Source organism: Myotis myotis, unplaced genomic scaffold (assembly GCF_014108235.1).
Source record: "Myotis myotis isolate mMyoMyo1 unplaced genomic scaffold, mMyoMyo1.p scaffold_m19_p_2, whole genome shotgun sequence".
NCBI lineage: Eukaryota > Metazoa > Chordata > Mammalia > Chiroptera > Vespertilionidae > Myotis > Myotis myotis.
In genome coordinates, this window is record NW_023416324.1 from 137,823,792 (window position 1) to 137,839,680 (window position 15,889).

Here is a 15,889-nt window from a genome sequence, read left to right on the forward strand (position 1 = left end):
TATAATAACCACATTAATAAAAAAAGAACAACAGTAATAATGAACACTTATCAAATGCTTACTATGTGCCAGCACTATGACAATCTTAACACAAATTACCTCATTTAATTTTCAAATGATCCCTGAGATAATACAATGATTGCCTCCAGTTTTCATATGAGGAAACTGAAGCTCAGAGATGTTAAATTACTGTCCAGATTAGTTAGCTGTGAGAGGAGGGCCAGTCTTGAAGCCAGGTCCAACTGAATCGCAAACTTGTGCCTGTTTTTATTGCCTTCAGGTGAGACGAAGAGGAAGCTGAGAAGTAGTTTATAATGGACTAGAGGCCCAATGCACAAAATTTGTGCAAGAGTAGGCCTTCCTTCCCCCAGCTGCCGGCACCGGATTCCCTCTGGCACCCAAGACCAGGGCTTCCCTCCGACCACTGGCAGGCACCCGCAGCCCTGGCTTCATCCGGAAGGTCGTCCGGAAGGATGTCTGGTCGAATTAGCATATTATGCTTTTATTATTATAGATTGTAAACTACACAAGCAATTTAACCCAAATATTCTTGCCCTTACTCTTCTAATAAGGCTCCTGGTGAACTGCAATTGTTACCAGTCAATGACGGGTAGGAGGGTTGGGGTCAGTGAAAGCAGAAAAGCAAGATGATTCTCCTCCCCCATCAAATTCAGGAATTCCTTTCTGTATTCTGTAAGAGATAATACATTCTTCTAAATTCCATAAATGTTTAATCAGAGCTGATAAGTTAACTAAGGCACCAGTCACAAAATCCAATGCACTCTTGTGTTTTTCAGATTAAAGAAGCTGATTGACCAAGAAACGGAATCCCAGGAGAAAAAGGAGCAAGAAAAGGAGAAGAGGGTCACCGCCTTGAAAGAGGAGTTGACCAAACTGAAGTCTTTTGCTTTGATGGTGGTAGATGAACAACAAAGGCTGACAGCACAGCTTGCCCTTCAAAGACAAAAAATCCGAGACCTAACCACAAGTACGAAGGAAACACATGCTAAACTAGCCCTTGCTGAAGCCAGAGTTCAGGAAGAAGAGCAGAAGGCAACCAGACTAGAGAAAGAACTGCAAACGCAGACCACAAAGTTTCACCGGAACCAAGAAACAATTATGGCAAAGCTCACCAATGAGGACAGCCAAAATCGCCAGCTTCGCCAAAAGCTGGCAGCACTCAGCCGGCAAATTGATGAGTTAGAAGAAACGAACAGATCTTTACGAAAAGCAGAAGAGGAGCTCCAAGATATAAAAGAAAAAATCAACAAGGGAGAATATGGAAACTCTGGTATCTTGGCCGAGGTGGAGGAGCTCAGGAAACGAGTGCTAGAAATGGAAGGGAAGGATGAAGAGCTCATAAAAATGGAGGAGCAGTGCAGAGATCTCAATAAGAGGCTCGAAAAGGAAACATCACAGAGTAAAGACTTTAAACTCGAGGTTGAAAAACTCAATAAAAGGATTATGGCTCTGGAAAAATTAGAAGATGCTTTCAACAAAAGCAAACAAGAATGTTACTCTCTGAAATGCAACTTAGAAAAAGAAAGGATGACCACAAAGCAGTTGTCTCAAGAACTGGAGAGTTTAAAAGTAAGGATCAAAGAGCTAGAAGCCATTGAAAATCAGCTGGAAAAGACAGAATTCACCCTAAAAGAAGATTTAACTAAACTGAAAACATTAACTGTGATGCTAGTAGATGAACGGAAAACAATGAGTGAAAAATTAAAGCAAACTGAAGATAAGTTACAAGCTGCTTCTTCTCAGCTTCAAGTGGAGCAAAATAAAGTGACAACGGTTACTGAGAAGTTAATTGAGGAAACTAAAAGGGCACTGAAGTCCAAAACTGATGTGGAAGAAAAAATGTACAGTATAACCAAGGAGAGAGATGATTTAAAAAACAAATTGAAAGCAGAAGAGGAGAAAGGAAATGATCTTCTGTCCAAAGTTAATATATTGAAAAATAGGCTTCAATCATTGGAAGCAGTGGAGAAAGATTTCCTAAAAAACAATTTAAATCAAGATTCTGGTAAGTCCACAACAACATTACACCAAGAAAACAATAAGATTAAAGAGCTCTCTCAAGAAGTAGAAAAACTGAGACTGAAGTTAAAGGATATGAAAGCCATTGAGGATGACCTCATGAAAACAGAAGATGAATACGAGACTCTAGAACGAAGGTATGCTAATGAACGAGACAAAGCTCAATTTTTATCTGAAGAGCTGGAACATGTTAAAATGGAACTTGCCAAGTACCAGTTGGCAGAAAAGACAGAGTCTAGCCACGAACAATGGCTTTTCAAAAGGCTTCAAGAAGAAGAAGCTAAATCAGGGCATCTCTCAAGAGAAGTGGAGGCACTGAAAGAGAAAATTCATGAATACATGGCAACTGAGGACCTGATATGTCACCTCCAGGGAGACCATTCAGTCCTGCAAAAGAAACTCAATCAACAAGAAAACAGGAACAGAGATTTAGGAAGAGAGATTGAAAACCTCACTAAAGAGTTAGAGAGGTACCGGCATTTCAGTAAGAGTCTACGGCCTAGTCTCAACGGAAGAAAAATCTCTGACCCTCAAGTGTTTTCTAAAGAAGTTCAAACAGAAGCAGCAGACAATGAACCGCCTGATTACAAGAGTCTCATTCCTCTGGAACAGGCAGTCATCAATGGTCAGTTTTATGAGGAGAGTAAGGACCAGGAAGAGGATCCAAATGAGGAGGAATCTGTGCTGTCCTTCAAGTGCAACTCATCTACTCCCTGTCCTATTAACAGGAAGCTATGGATTCCTTGGATGAAATCCAAGGAGGGCCATCCTCAGAATGGAAAAATACAAACTAAACCCAATGGCAACTTTGTACAACCTGGAGATCTAGTCCTAAGCCACACACCTGGGCAGCCACTTCATATAAAGGTTACTCCAGACCATATCCAAAACACAGCCACTCTTGAAATCACAAGTCCAACCACAGAGAGTCCTCACTCTTACACAAGCACTGCAGTGATACCAAACTGTGGCACCCCAAAGCAAAGGATAACTATCCTCCAGAACGCCTCCATAACACCAGTGAAATCCAAAACCTCTGCCGAAGGCCTCATGAATTTAGAGCAAGGCATGTCCCCAATTACCATGGCAGCCTTTGCTAGAGCACAGACCCCAGAGTCTTGTGGTTCCATAACTCCAGAAAGGACAATGTCACCTATTCAGGTTTTGGCTGTGACTGGTTCAGCGAGCTCTCCTGAGCAGGGACGCTCCCCAGAGCCACTAGAAATCAGTGCCAAGCACGCGATTTTCAGAGTCTCTCCAGACAGGCAGTCATCATGGCAGTTTCAACGTTCAAACAGTAATAGCTCAAGTGTGATAACTACTGAGGATAATAAAATCCACATTCACTTAGGAAGTCCTTACATGCAAGCTGTAGCCAGCCCCGTGAGACCTGCCAGCCCTTCAACACCACCGCAGGATAACCGAACTCAAGGCATAACTAATGGGGCACTAAACAAAACAACCAATAAAGTCACCAGCAGTATTACTATCACACCAACAGCCACACCTCTTCCTCGACAATCACAAATTACAGTAAGTAATATATATAACTGACCCTCGTCCAGTCTATACTGATATTATTGCAAGGAACTCAGTCTTCTTTAATTATCCTCCACATCCCCCAAAGACTGACTGAACTTGTACTTTGGGAAGGTTTGTGCATGAACTATTCAACAGTACCTGAAACTAACTGTTGCCTGCATAATCATATCAAGTGTGCACTTACTGTATATCTTTTCATTTACATACCTGTATGGAAAATATTTAATCTGCACTTGTATAAATACATCTTTATGTATTTTATTTTCCATAACTCACATTAATTTGATTGCAACTTGTCTTGGTGAAATACCTTAACATTATAAAGCAGTAAATAATTTGTTATTTTTACCATTGCTTGCTGAATTTTCTTTTGGTCATTTTTGTGTTATATTTTTGCATGTACAGAATTTTATTTCCTGTTCATAATGTCTATTAATTCTTCCTTAAAAGAAAAAAAAAGAGCAAACAGAACCTACTTCCCATGTTACAGTCAACTTTTGATCACATATAAAGGCAGAGAAAGTGGTTTAAATCAATAAAACTTTATGATTTCAACGTGAACTATAAGATCTCTCAGGAGCAAACTTAACTTAGTGTTGGAGATATCTCTCAATATCTCTGGTGCCCAGCACAATGCTTCACACATCTTAGGAACTTAGGAACTTAATGTACTGATAATAACTGAATAAAATAATATTAAATAATTTGCTTTTGTGAGCAAATGAGCTGATGGTGAAAGTAAAAAACTTTGAAATGTGATAGGAAGCCAGAAAAAATACATTTGGAAATACAAGTAATAAAAGTTACCTTGACAATCAAGAGTTGACTGTATCTCTACCACAGATGAAAATCTCCATAAAACATGTATGTCTACACTCAAACCTAGACCTGGCCACTATGACAAGTACTCTTGAACATGGCTTCAAAGCAAAAATGTCATTTTTGTTCCTTTTCCCTATTTGGTTCCTCAAATCATTTGGATTACTTAAGGTAGGTGCTTCCTACCTTGCTTTTAAAATGGCTGCCTTTAGAAGCTTACAACTTAACCATGTGTTGTTTTTTTAACTTTTTAACAAGCAAATAAAAGCCAAGATAGTTACAAACACAAGTTATAGAAAAGGCGTGTTTAAAAAAGATCTTGGAGTGTGTGTGTTGAGGGACATTTCCTCTGTGATTGTTGTTATGCCATTTATACGGTAGGTGAGAAAGTCTCAACCAAGGCAGCGTAGAAATTCTGGCATCTGGCTCATGGGATCCTCCGAGCTTAATCCATACTTCTATGTCAGAGAGCAGCAGCTTCCAGAGGAAGATTTTAAATTACAAATCTGGTTCCCCAGTCACCTTCCAAAAAATTTCAGACAAAGTAGCTCATTGCCATTTTCCCTTTCCAACTTTGTAACTGTTGATTTACTTTGGTTAATTTTATTGCTTGTTATTGATTTGAAACACAATTCATTTGGACATAAACTGTAAAGATCAAACTGTAAAGATCTTTAGAAGTAAAAGAAATATTTCACAGTTATCCTCCTTTTCCCTGCAAAATCAATTTCATGATAGCCAAGCGAGGATTTGTTGACAGAAACACTTCCATGGTGATGAACTACACCACCAATGCTGTGGGCTTGCATCATCATTAAATAAATCTGGATGAAAGTTTAGGCTGGTGATGAATGAGAAAGCTTCTGTTTAAACACATGTATCTTGGGAATCAGCAGTGACCCAACTGTATTACAAAATACATGATGGCCTAAATGTTTTTCAAAACTATTTTTATTTTTAAGTCACCTTAGGCTAAAACTTTAGAAGGAACCTGCATACTTCATTTTAAAAAGTATTTCAAAGTAGACATTGATAATGCTGCTGCATAAGATGTTTTTCTAGATAAAAATCAAGAGAGAATACTAGTAACATTTTGAAGGGTACTGATCATAAAATTATGAACGAAACTAGAAACAATTAAAGGGCATGGTCTTCACAGTGCTTCCCAATCTTTGTCATAAACAGAACACATGTTTCCATGACACTGGCAGGAAATGGGGGAAGAGGCAGAGATGATCAGCCATGGAGTCCTGTCACCCCAAGGTTCTCCTGGCTGCCCCAAATGCTAAAGGGAAAATTCACTCTTGGCATACCTACAACTAAGACAGTTTGAGGATCTCTGGCTATTCATTAGTCCATCCATTTTGTAAGAATTCAATTTTTTATATTATGTAGCCAGAGCAATTCTCTACAATAAAATTAACATCAAATGTCCTGAGCTCCATGATGATAGTGCACAGATTCCCATTTTATTATCTGTTCCAGGTATTAACTATAAGTAGGCTTCCCAAGTGATTAACATTACTGGATTTATTGAGCTTACAAGTCAAATCTCTTGTAGAGATTCCTCTACTGGGAGGATCACTTGGGTATAATAATTCATATTAGTATCAAACTTTAGGACCACTGTTAAGATTAATAACATAGATTATTAAAAATGATAATAATTAAAGTTTATTGTAAACACAGCATCATTTCTAAGAAAAATAATCTTCCCATTTCTATAAAATCATACCTAAAATGACATTCTAGAGTTTTAGACTTTCATTTCAAAAATAATTTTATATCTGCGTGTGTGTGCATGTGTGTGTGTGTGGTTACAGAGCTTTCTTTTTCATCCACATACTAGTACAATCACAGAAGAACCTTGAAAACTAGGAAGGAGAAAGTAACACTAAAAAATATTTATATGAGATATGTAATGATGGAGAGTTATATTCTTGGGGAAAAGAATGCCCAGGAGAGAATTTAAAAAGATACACTGCTTTTATATACATCTGAAAAAATACTATCTTCCTTTCATTGGTCAAAACCCCAGCTTCAGAACCAAGTTTCATTTTTACTTGCCCCTCCCCCCATCTCTCTAACTTTTTGAGCTGTGGCATCCTATCACAGATTTGAATGATTTTACCACATTCTTCTTTCCATTTAAGAGCAATGGCAAAACTTCCCCTCAAGGATGCACTGCTTTTTGGGGGCACTGGTGAAAATAAAATCAGCACCCTTGCTAGAAGGACAATGTGTATTTCCCATAGTTGTATATTTACATATAGAGGAGTCTCTCTATACTTGTTCAAGATGATGATGGGATTCCATAAATTCCACTCATAGGTCTCTGCAACTAAAATTCACAATGCCAAGATGTTTTCTGTGGGGTCTTTATGACATCCAAAGGTTAATTTTACCCTTAGCTTGCACTGTGAGAAGGTCATGAAAGGGATATTTAATTAAAAATTTTTAGACTTGTAGCCTAAGGATTCTATCCTTTTTACTGATTGAAGAATAACTCCACACAAAAACAAGTAGCTTTGATTCTGTGTCTTTACAAAGCCAGTCTCCTTTGGAACTTGTTAAACAAAGATCTTTAAATTAACAACATTCTATTTCCCAAAATAATCGTAAGACAAAAGATAATCAGGCAACAATGCCCAAAATATTAAGATCAGCGTTTCTCTAAATAAAATCCAAGAGAATCCGGGATCCCATCCAGAGCTATCAAATCAGAATATTTGAGGGTAGAGGCCTAAGAAGCTGCATTTTTAAAAAGTTCCTCTGCTGATTAGTATGCACCCTAAAGTAGATACTCCATTGTTTTACAAATTCCTATATTGATAAACATTAGTAAATGTGTTCTGACTGTGGTCTCACTCCAGAATGAATTACACCTGGAAGTGTGACTATTCTGCCCTCTAGTGGCCTGTCCTCACGTTTTCTTTTTATTCAAAAGAAACAATTAAAAAAAACAAAATAAAAAAAAATCATTACCAATTTATTGGGTGGGAAGGTTCCCAGTTTTATAACAGTACAAAGCATAGATGCCTGAATCTTTAACTGAGCAGTAGCACACTGTCTGACACCTCCAAGCGCTGTTCTTTCTCAGATCCCAGACCCTCAACATAAGCCTACAGCAGTTCTTGGGAATGGTCCAGAACACACATTAAAGAGAGCAGTTTGGATGAACCAAAACAAAGGACTCCATTCACCTCAGGCCACAGTGAAGCAAATGAAGAAAGAGCAAGAAAAACAAGTAGTTCATTAGTTTCCAAACCTTAAACTCCTTTAAAATTCATTTTTATTTAGATTACACTCCAAGCCCTTTCCAATTGATGAACCCTTTTACTCTTAAAGCTCAGTGAAGAAGGATAAAGTTTTTGTGCAGTCAGATATATCAGAGCAGAATCCCCCAAAGGCAACACTGTAGGATAAGGAATCCTTGGAGAGTCCAGCAAATTAACTGGCCAACACTTCTAAGTAACTTATAATTCGATAATGAATTAACACTGTTTATATGGAAGCACATACGAATCTGTCAACTTTCCATCAGGACACAAGGTTTTACACTTACAATGGTGCCATAACAATGCACTCTGCCATCACAATCAGCTACCCTAGTGATAGGATAATCCTCCTTCTTGTGTCCTCATTTTAAAATGTCACTTGTTCTTCACAAAATTATTGGTCAAGAGAGATCAAATTTATCTGATTATTTGAGACAATTTTTTGAAAGCCTAAAATTAGTTATATGTGAGTGAATTCTTCCCCCCTCCATCTCATAAACAAAACAGTTCTGTATATTTAAATTTTTGTCTTATTTTTTTCAATTACAGTGTGCATTCAATATTATTTTGTTTTAGTTTCAGCAGCGTAGTGGTTAGACAATAATATACTTTACAAAGTGTTTCTCCTGATATTCCCAGTACCCACCTGGCACCACACATAGTTATTACATTACTGACTATATTTCCTATGCTATAGTTTACATCCCCATGACTTTTGTAACTACCAATCTGTACATCTCCTGTATACTTTTTTTTTTTTAAATATATTTTATTTATTGATTTTTTACAGAGAGGAAGGGAGAGAGATAGAGAGTTAGAAACATCAATCAGCTGCCTCCTGCACATCCCCCACTGGGGAAGTGCCCACAACCCAGGCACATGCCCTTGACCGGAATCGAACCCGGGACCCCTCAGTCCGCAGGCTGACGCTCTATCCACTGAGCCAAACCGGTTTCGGCCTCCTGTATACTTTTTAAGATTACCTAAGATAACCTTTTTCTTTTTCACCTCAGAGTTTTGTTTTTTAAAGTTTTGTTTTTGTTTTCACGTTTGGATAACTAACAATGTAGATAGAGACCCTATAGACCTACAAAGGCTGCCTCACTCCCTGCCATTCCTTAGGCCTCTGGAAAGATGGGGTGGGTTTACTAATTGATGTAACATTCATGTATCAGTGACATACACAGTGTCTCAGCACATAGTATCTTCTCTTCAAAGCCTCACATGGATCATGACATACTGATTGCCTACCCTCCTACCCAGGTATTATGGAAACAAAAGATTCACTATCCTTTAAGAGCTTATTAATTTGGGCAAGGAAGAGACAAGAAATAAGAGTATCAGCTAATATTTAATCAAGTGGCAAACTAAATTTCCTACAATAATATAGAGATTAAGGGGACTATAGTAGATTAACAAGGCTTCAGAGAGCAATTAATACTTGAAGCTGGGGAAGGAAAGACTTAGGTAAGTGGAGTGATTGGAGGGAGAGAACATTTGAGGCAAGCAAACAGAAGATCAGGTTCCATTTGGTGCCTTTCCAGAAAAGATTTGTTTTCTTCTCTAAGAGTCTATGAATTAATGTCCTTTACTCCTCACCAGAGCAAAGTTTCTCAAGCTCAGGACTCTAACAGTTTGGGTCTGATGATTCTTTGTTGGGGGGGAAGTCATGTACATTGCAGGATGTTGAGAAGCATTCTTGGCTTCCACCCAGTGACCAGATGCTAAGTCACATTCCCCAAATGTGACAAACAAAAATGTCTCCTGACATAGCCACATGTCTGGGGCAAATCTGGCCCTAGCTGAGAACCACTGCATTAGAGAGATGAATAAACTGACTCTATGAGCCAGTTTCTCCTTTACATTACTTGCTGTGAAAAAAATTTAACAGATCACTTGAAAACTGTTATGTCTGGTGTGTAGAGATGGGCATCTTGAATTGAATCTGACAAAACAAGCCTCAAAGCAACTTTAAAAATCTGCACTGAAGACTGTAGTTGCATAAAGACTGTTTCCACTCACTTGACAGATCATGTGAATATTTGAACATTTTTATTTGTATTAATATCTTGTATCTTTGTCTCTTTCAAAGATACCATATTATAAACTAGAATTTTTGGACAAGCTTTCCATTCTCACATGCCTCTGGGAGAAATAAAGGGAAGTCTTGACAATCAACCATCTTTGTGTTAAAGGAGGAAAATAAATGGAGGATTGTCAAGAACTTAAGAAATAACTCCCTTTACTGTTTAAACCTCTCTAAAGACTCCTCTCTGAGGAGTTTCAATTCCCTCTGTATTAGTGTAAAACCACCACAGGCACAAATGTCTTCTGTTAGGATACAAGTTTTCTTCATTCCTGAACAAGTCACCTACAAGATTAAACTGACAAATATTTATCATGTACCTAATGTTACTCACTGCTATGCTGGACAGCTGTGCAGATGTAAGATTTAGAATCTAAGGTGGGAGTTGAGGACAACCTTAAAAGGTAATTAAGAGCACAACACAGAAAAGGAATTCTACAGCTGGTAAGCACTATAGTAATTTGGAGCAGGCTGCGCTGGGGCAAGGTTTGTGGGTTAGATTTCAGAAACAGATAATATTTGAGCAGGGCTAGGGAATGAAGAAGACTAGGAAAGAGGACAAAACGTATTCCTGGAAGATGCCCACAAGAGCAGAGGTGTGAGGGCAAGGCAGGAGAACAGGAAATCAACACTCAAGGAACTATGAGCAGTGCAATGTGGCTGAAGTTGAGATGCTTGGGGAAGGGGGAAGGCTTGCAGGGCATAGTTCTGTCAGATTGTGAAGGCCTTGATACAGTGCTAGGGAATGTTCTGTGTCCTCAGAGAAGGCTTCTGAGTAGTGAGACCACATAACAAAAAGGAGAAAATTAATCCTTTATACAATGTTAGTTTATTTCCCAACAATCCTATAAACGGGGCTTTATCACAATTTTAAACATAAAGAAATTAAAATTCTGAGAGATAAGGAAAATTGCTCCAGGTTGTTAGTATGTGACAAAAAACAGATATGAAAACAGGTCAAACTCCATTGTCCCATTCTCTTTCCCTGGCAAAACTGCTTTAGTGCAAGGGAGAAGAGTACAATGAATTGCATTTAATCCTCTCCACTACCTATGGGGGCAGACAAGTTGCCTAACATTACCTCCCTGCACTCTGCCTCACAAGCCTGCCACATTAGCCAGAACACTCGAATGCCCCTAAAGACACGCAGGGCTTTTCCTCCCTTCTCCCCACTGCTCTACAGGGATAGAATTCTCATCCAGGAAGGGAGAGGGAGAGAGAGAGATAGAAACATCAATGATGAAAAAGAATCATTGATAGGCTGCCTCCCACACGCCCCCTATTGGGGATCAAGCCTGCAACCCAGGCATGTGCCCTGACTGGGAATCAAACCATGACCTCCTGGTTCATAGGTCCAAACTCAACCGCTGAGCCATGCCGGCCGGGCTCATCTGTCATTAAGGTACCCACACTGAAAGGTCTGGCTCAGGCCTCACCTCTTCTGAAACATTCCATGATCACCACAGCCAAGAGTGATCTGCCTCCCTTCCAACTCCTCCTATCCCCCAAGGACACTGTTAGGGTAACAAGAGATAATCAATGTGAGAGGCCAAGCTCCACACAAATGGGCAGGCATAGGGAAGACTGACCTAGGGATAGGAGAGGGGAGAAACCATGACCAAGTCTCTGTTGGGAGACTACTCAGCACCAGAGCTATAGTCAAAGTCCACTCTATTCTAAAGATTCTATAAGCAAAGGCACAAATGAAGAATGAACTTGGACAGTCTATCAACATGTGTAGAGCAGAAGGACCTGATGTGCCTTGGAGATGGCTGGAAAGAAAAGCAACAGAAATGAGTGAAGGTGATCCACAGAAGGAGCATGACGGCCACACGTATCAAAGCTTATAAGGCCAGGTCCATCTTAACAGTCCTGACACAGACGCAGGACCACCAGAAAAGGCAATCAAGGGATCAAGGTCCAGTCATCATAAAGATAAGTACCATCAGCTAAGCCCAGAGACGCTGGGACTACTGGTTTTGTAGAAGCCTAGAAAATTTTCCTAGATGGTATAACCTAATTTCTCAAGTAACATCATAACTTATAAAAAAGGACAGAGAGTCCCAAAGTCACTGAAAAAAAAAAAAAAAAAAAAAAAAAGCGTCTATTTTCCCAGCTCAGGGAGAGAAGTGTTGGGGTTCAGCCTTGTCAGCTTCCAAATTCTGCTTCCAATTCAGAATTAAAATAGCTGTAAACCAAGGAAGCATCTCAAATAAAAGTGCTGTTTTAGAGTCAAGTCTTTAAGTTGTTCTTCAATGTATCTCTTATAAACAATTAAATGCATATCATCTGCTTCAATGCAGCCACTTTTCAAACAACTCAAAGAAATTCCTCAAGAATGAATTACTATCCTTCACTATTAGTTCACTATTAGTGAGTTGTTTTTTTTCTCCTCTAAAAAAACAAAACACAGAGCTATTCCTTTTCTGTTCTTAGCCTTCTAAAGGAATTAACTGATATCAGTCAGTTCTAAAGCCTCAGAAAAGTACAATTTCATAGAAAGGAGTTAACTAACAACTGCAACAGATTCCTAAAGGGCCCATAACATAAGAAACATTTAAACACCTGACAGGGCAAGAGGGACGGGGTCAGTGGATAGGGATCATACTGAGAAGGATGACATCTTTCATAGTGATGACAGAAGCAGCACAATATTTTTATATAAAAATTTTTTTCTGATTATAAAATTAATACATATTTGTTACAAAAATTTTGGAAAATATAAATGCTTCCAGGGCTGCTGCTTTCAGCTTCTAAAAAGGGTAATGAGAGGACTAGGGAGAACAATGGACAATTATTACTATTTTTTTAGGCCAACCTATCAACTATGGTGGCCCTATTCCAGGTTTTCTCAGACTACTAGTGAGGAAGGAAATGTGCTAAAGGGGCCATCCTGTCCTTACTGAACACCTCCAGGACCAAGAAGTGGCAGATCCCCCCACAGAGTACAAGTTTATGTAAGCTGTCTGCTTGGACCAGACACAATGGACAAGGGGCCAGCCTGGTCACTGGAAGAGAGGGACAGGATTTCTTTTCCCCATCTAGCCAATCAATGCTTGGATAATGATTCAATCACTGTGCATTGTTCAAGTGCTGGAAAGAAATGCCTCCTTAGGAGGCGGCTCTCAGGACTAATTACACTCTTATCAGTTAATAAGATCAATGGCCTTGTGTAGGGGATGTGGGCATAGAATAAGGGCCAGACAAAACTCAACTCTCAGACTCCAGTTAGGATGTAAAAGTACCTGTGGTGGGAAAAGAGACCAGTGATAGGTGAGGAAGAATTACAATTACATTTTCTCCCTGGGCTGTCTCAGCCACTTAAATGGTATCAACAATTTCTCTATGATGATTCTCAAAGCAACATCTTCAAATTTTCAATGCCTACGAAACGATCCTACATGGAATGTCCAATCACACTTCAAGCTAAGTGTGTGCTCATGCTGCAGTACCCTGTTGCTCTTTCTATGCCCTTCTCCTCTTACTTGTGCCCTCAGTACAGATGGTACTATAAGACAGTTAATCTACTACATTGAACCCCTCACCTCTCTAATCCAACCTTCACTAGTGTCGTTAGTGATCTTTCTACAACACTGTTTTGATCATGGCAATTCTCCAGTCTCCCCCAAAACATCACTTACTTAGCACTTACAGTACCTACGTGCCCAAAGTCCAAACCTTCTACCAGGCCTCCATCTCTCACCTCATCTTCCTTTGAAACATATCCTGCACTCTCACCAGCACATGGTACTGACCATCCTTGCAAATACCATCATGCTTTCTTACCCTGTACCTTTGCTTATGCTGTTCCAAGGGCTGGAATGCTCTTCTCTTTGTTCCTCATATTGAAGAAACTATACTTCTACCTCAAGTACCATTTACTCTGGAAAACCTTATTTTTTTTTTTTATAATCTTCCTCTGAGTGTCCAAAATACTTCTCTCTCTGCCTCTATTATAGCACTTCATTTTGCCTCTTATAATTCTTTTTTGTCTCTCCTATACTATAATTTAAGAGTAAGAATCAGCTATCATTTATTTTTGAAATTCTCATATCAATATTTCTTTAAATGCAATCACTGATCACCTTTATCAGAATCACTTAGGACTGTGCAGATTTCCAATGCAGGAAATCTGCATCTTACCAAGCCTCCTGGGTCATTCTTGGGGCATATCATGTTTCAGAACCAGTCTTACTCAGAGCTTACATACTGCTGGTCGTAAGTGCTCAACAAAGGCGCACATGCTAACAACACACCTGGTGGCCACGGCAGACTAGCATTTATTTGTTCTTTTCACAGAATCACAGTGTCAGAGCCAAAGGACTTTATAAGTGGTACAGCTGCTTCATTTCTCAAACAATTCAAGGATAGGAAAAGGCAGGAAAAAGTAGAAAATACTCTTTAGGGGAACTCTACAAAAGAAAGACTCACAATGCTCAGACCAAGTAGAATAAAGAGGTAAAGAATGTGTGACGGTATCCTTTTCTCAGCCAGAGGTGGTTAAAAACAAAGCCCAGGAATTGGACTGCTTGTTCAGCTGCCTCAACTACTAGGCTTAGTAGCATATCACCAATAATTTATTGAAGAGAGGAAGAAGAAGGGGTAGAGAAGGAAAACAAGAAAGGTAAAATAACCAGAAAAGTTATGAATATGATCAGAAATAGGCATCTTAAGAAGAGATATGAGGAAAAAAGACAAAGATGATAATAATATTGACATTAGTAACAACTAGCACTTATCTGGCACTTTGGATGTGCCAGGGCCTTTCCTACACAATATCTCCCCAAAGAATTTGCCAATAGGTATTCTAATCCCAAGGTACAGACTACAGATGAGGAAACTGAGGTCTGCAAAACTAAACTGGCTTATTCAAGGACACTCAACTAGTTGCTGCCAGAACTAGAATGAAGGACCAAGTTTGGCTCTGCACCCTGTGCTCTAGCCACTAACCCACGGCTGTTGTAAAATGTAAACCTGCAAATGATTTTAAAAATTTAAATGGATACAAATAAGGGGGAAAAAATAAGGGGGAAGAAACAAAAAAAAAATCTAAAATGAAAAACCTGACAGATGAATAAAAGGAAAGGGGATAAACAAGGAAGACATTTTAAGGTTAGTATATTTTATTTTAACCTACTATTTCTACATGTGATGCTATGTGTCTGGGCACAAAATGGAAGCAACTGGAGTTAGGAACGATTTTTCCAAAACTTTATTTCAATATTTATTGTTGGATTGCCCTCACTGCCCATGGTGTAATTACCACAGAAAGGTTGGGAGGTGAATAGATATAACCACAAACCATGTCACATTATTTTAAAAAGGCATCAATTTCCCCTAACTTTCACCTCAGAAAGTAGACAACTCTTTAATATAAATCATAGCACTGCAACAATATTTAAAACCAAATGTTCTCTCACAGAGGTTAATGGGAACAAGCTAATCAAAATACACAGTTTCCTTTTGAACAACCTCTTGCCATATAAAACTATAAAATCTTTAGTGATAAAGTTTTACTGTATAATGAGGAAATTCTTAGAAAATCAAGAGAAAAGAAACCAAAGCAGCATATAAAATTCTGGGCTATCTGCCAGATTCATTATCTGTTATTTCCCCTTTACTCCCCTTCAAATTAGCAGTGATTTATCAAACAATACAAAAGACAAAGGAAAGGAGAAAAATAACATTTCAAAGATATTTTTCTCCAGTTTACATTTCCTTCTTTTCATTACTATATCCATCATCATTATTTAGGCACTTTCCCATTAAACAGAGATTAAAAAAAAAATACAAAAGACTGTCATTCTGATAACATCCAGCTTTGACTGCGCATTCCATAACAGGGTCCCCAGGGGAGTCAGGTGGCCCTGAATCTGCCCCTCCCCTGCATCACCCCAGCGACCACAAATCAAAATGATCTGAGGTCTTTAGGAGTTTTGAGCCTTTGAATCTCTGGAGCTACAGCTGTAATGAGGGTTCTGCAGTCCCTGGTGTTAAGAACACTCCTGAGGGTACACTGCTTACTTAAACAATATGTTGCCAATATGTCTCTAAAAAGTTCAAAGAGCTTACAAAATTCATTTCATTTAGAAAAAAGGAAATATCCTGACTCCAGCTGTCTAAC

The 15,889-nt window shown here is 38.9% G+C and overlaps 2 protein-coding genes across 6 annotated transcripts in view; one reads left to right on the plus strand and one right to left on the minus strand.

Annotated features, from left to right (window-relative positions):
- The window catches only part of LOC118677273 (filamin A-interacting protein 1-like), a 35,121-nt gene extending 31,191 nt beyond the window's left edge, over positions 1–3,930 (plus strand). For all 4 annotated transcript variants that reach the window (XM_036352287.1, XM_036352285.1, XM_036352284.1 and 1 more), the window contains exon 2: positions 798–3,930. In XM_036352287.1, coding sequence (XP_036208180.1) covers positions 913–3,594 — 2,682 coding nt within the window. In that variant the 5' untranslated portion in view covers positions 798–912 and the 3' untranslated portion in view covers positions 3,595–3,930. The remainder of the gene's footprint in view (positions 1–797) is intronic.
- CMSS1 (cms1 ribosomal small subunit homolog) overlaps positions 1–15,889 on the minus strand; it is a 413,449-nt gene that overhangs the window by 384,148 nt on the left and 13,412 nt on the right. The window lies entirely within an intron of this gene.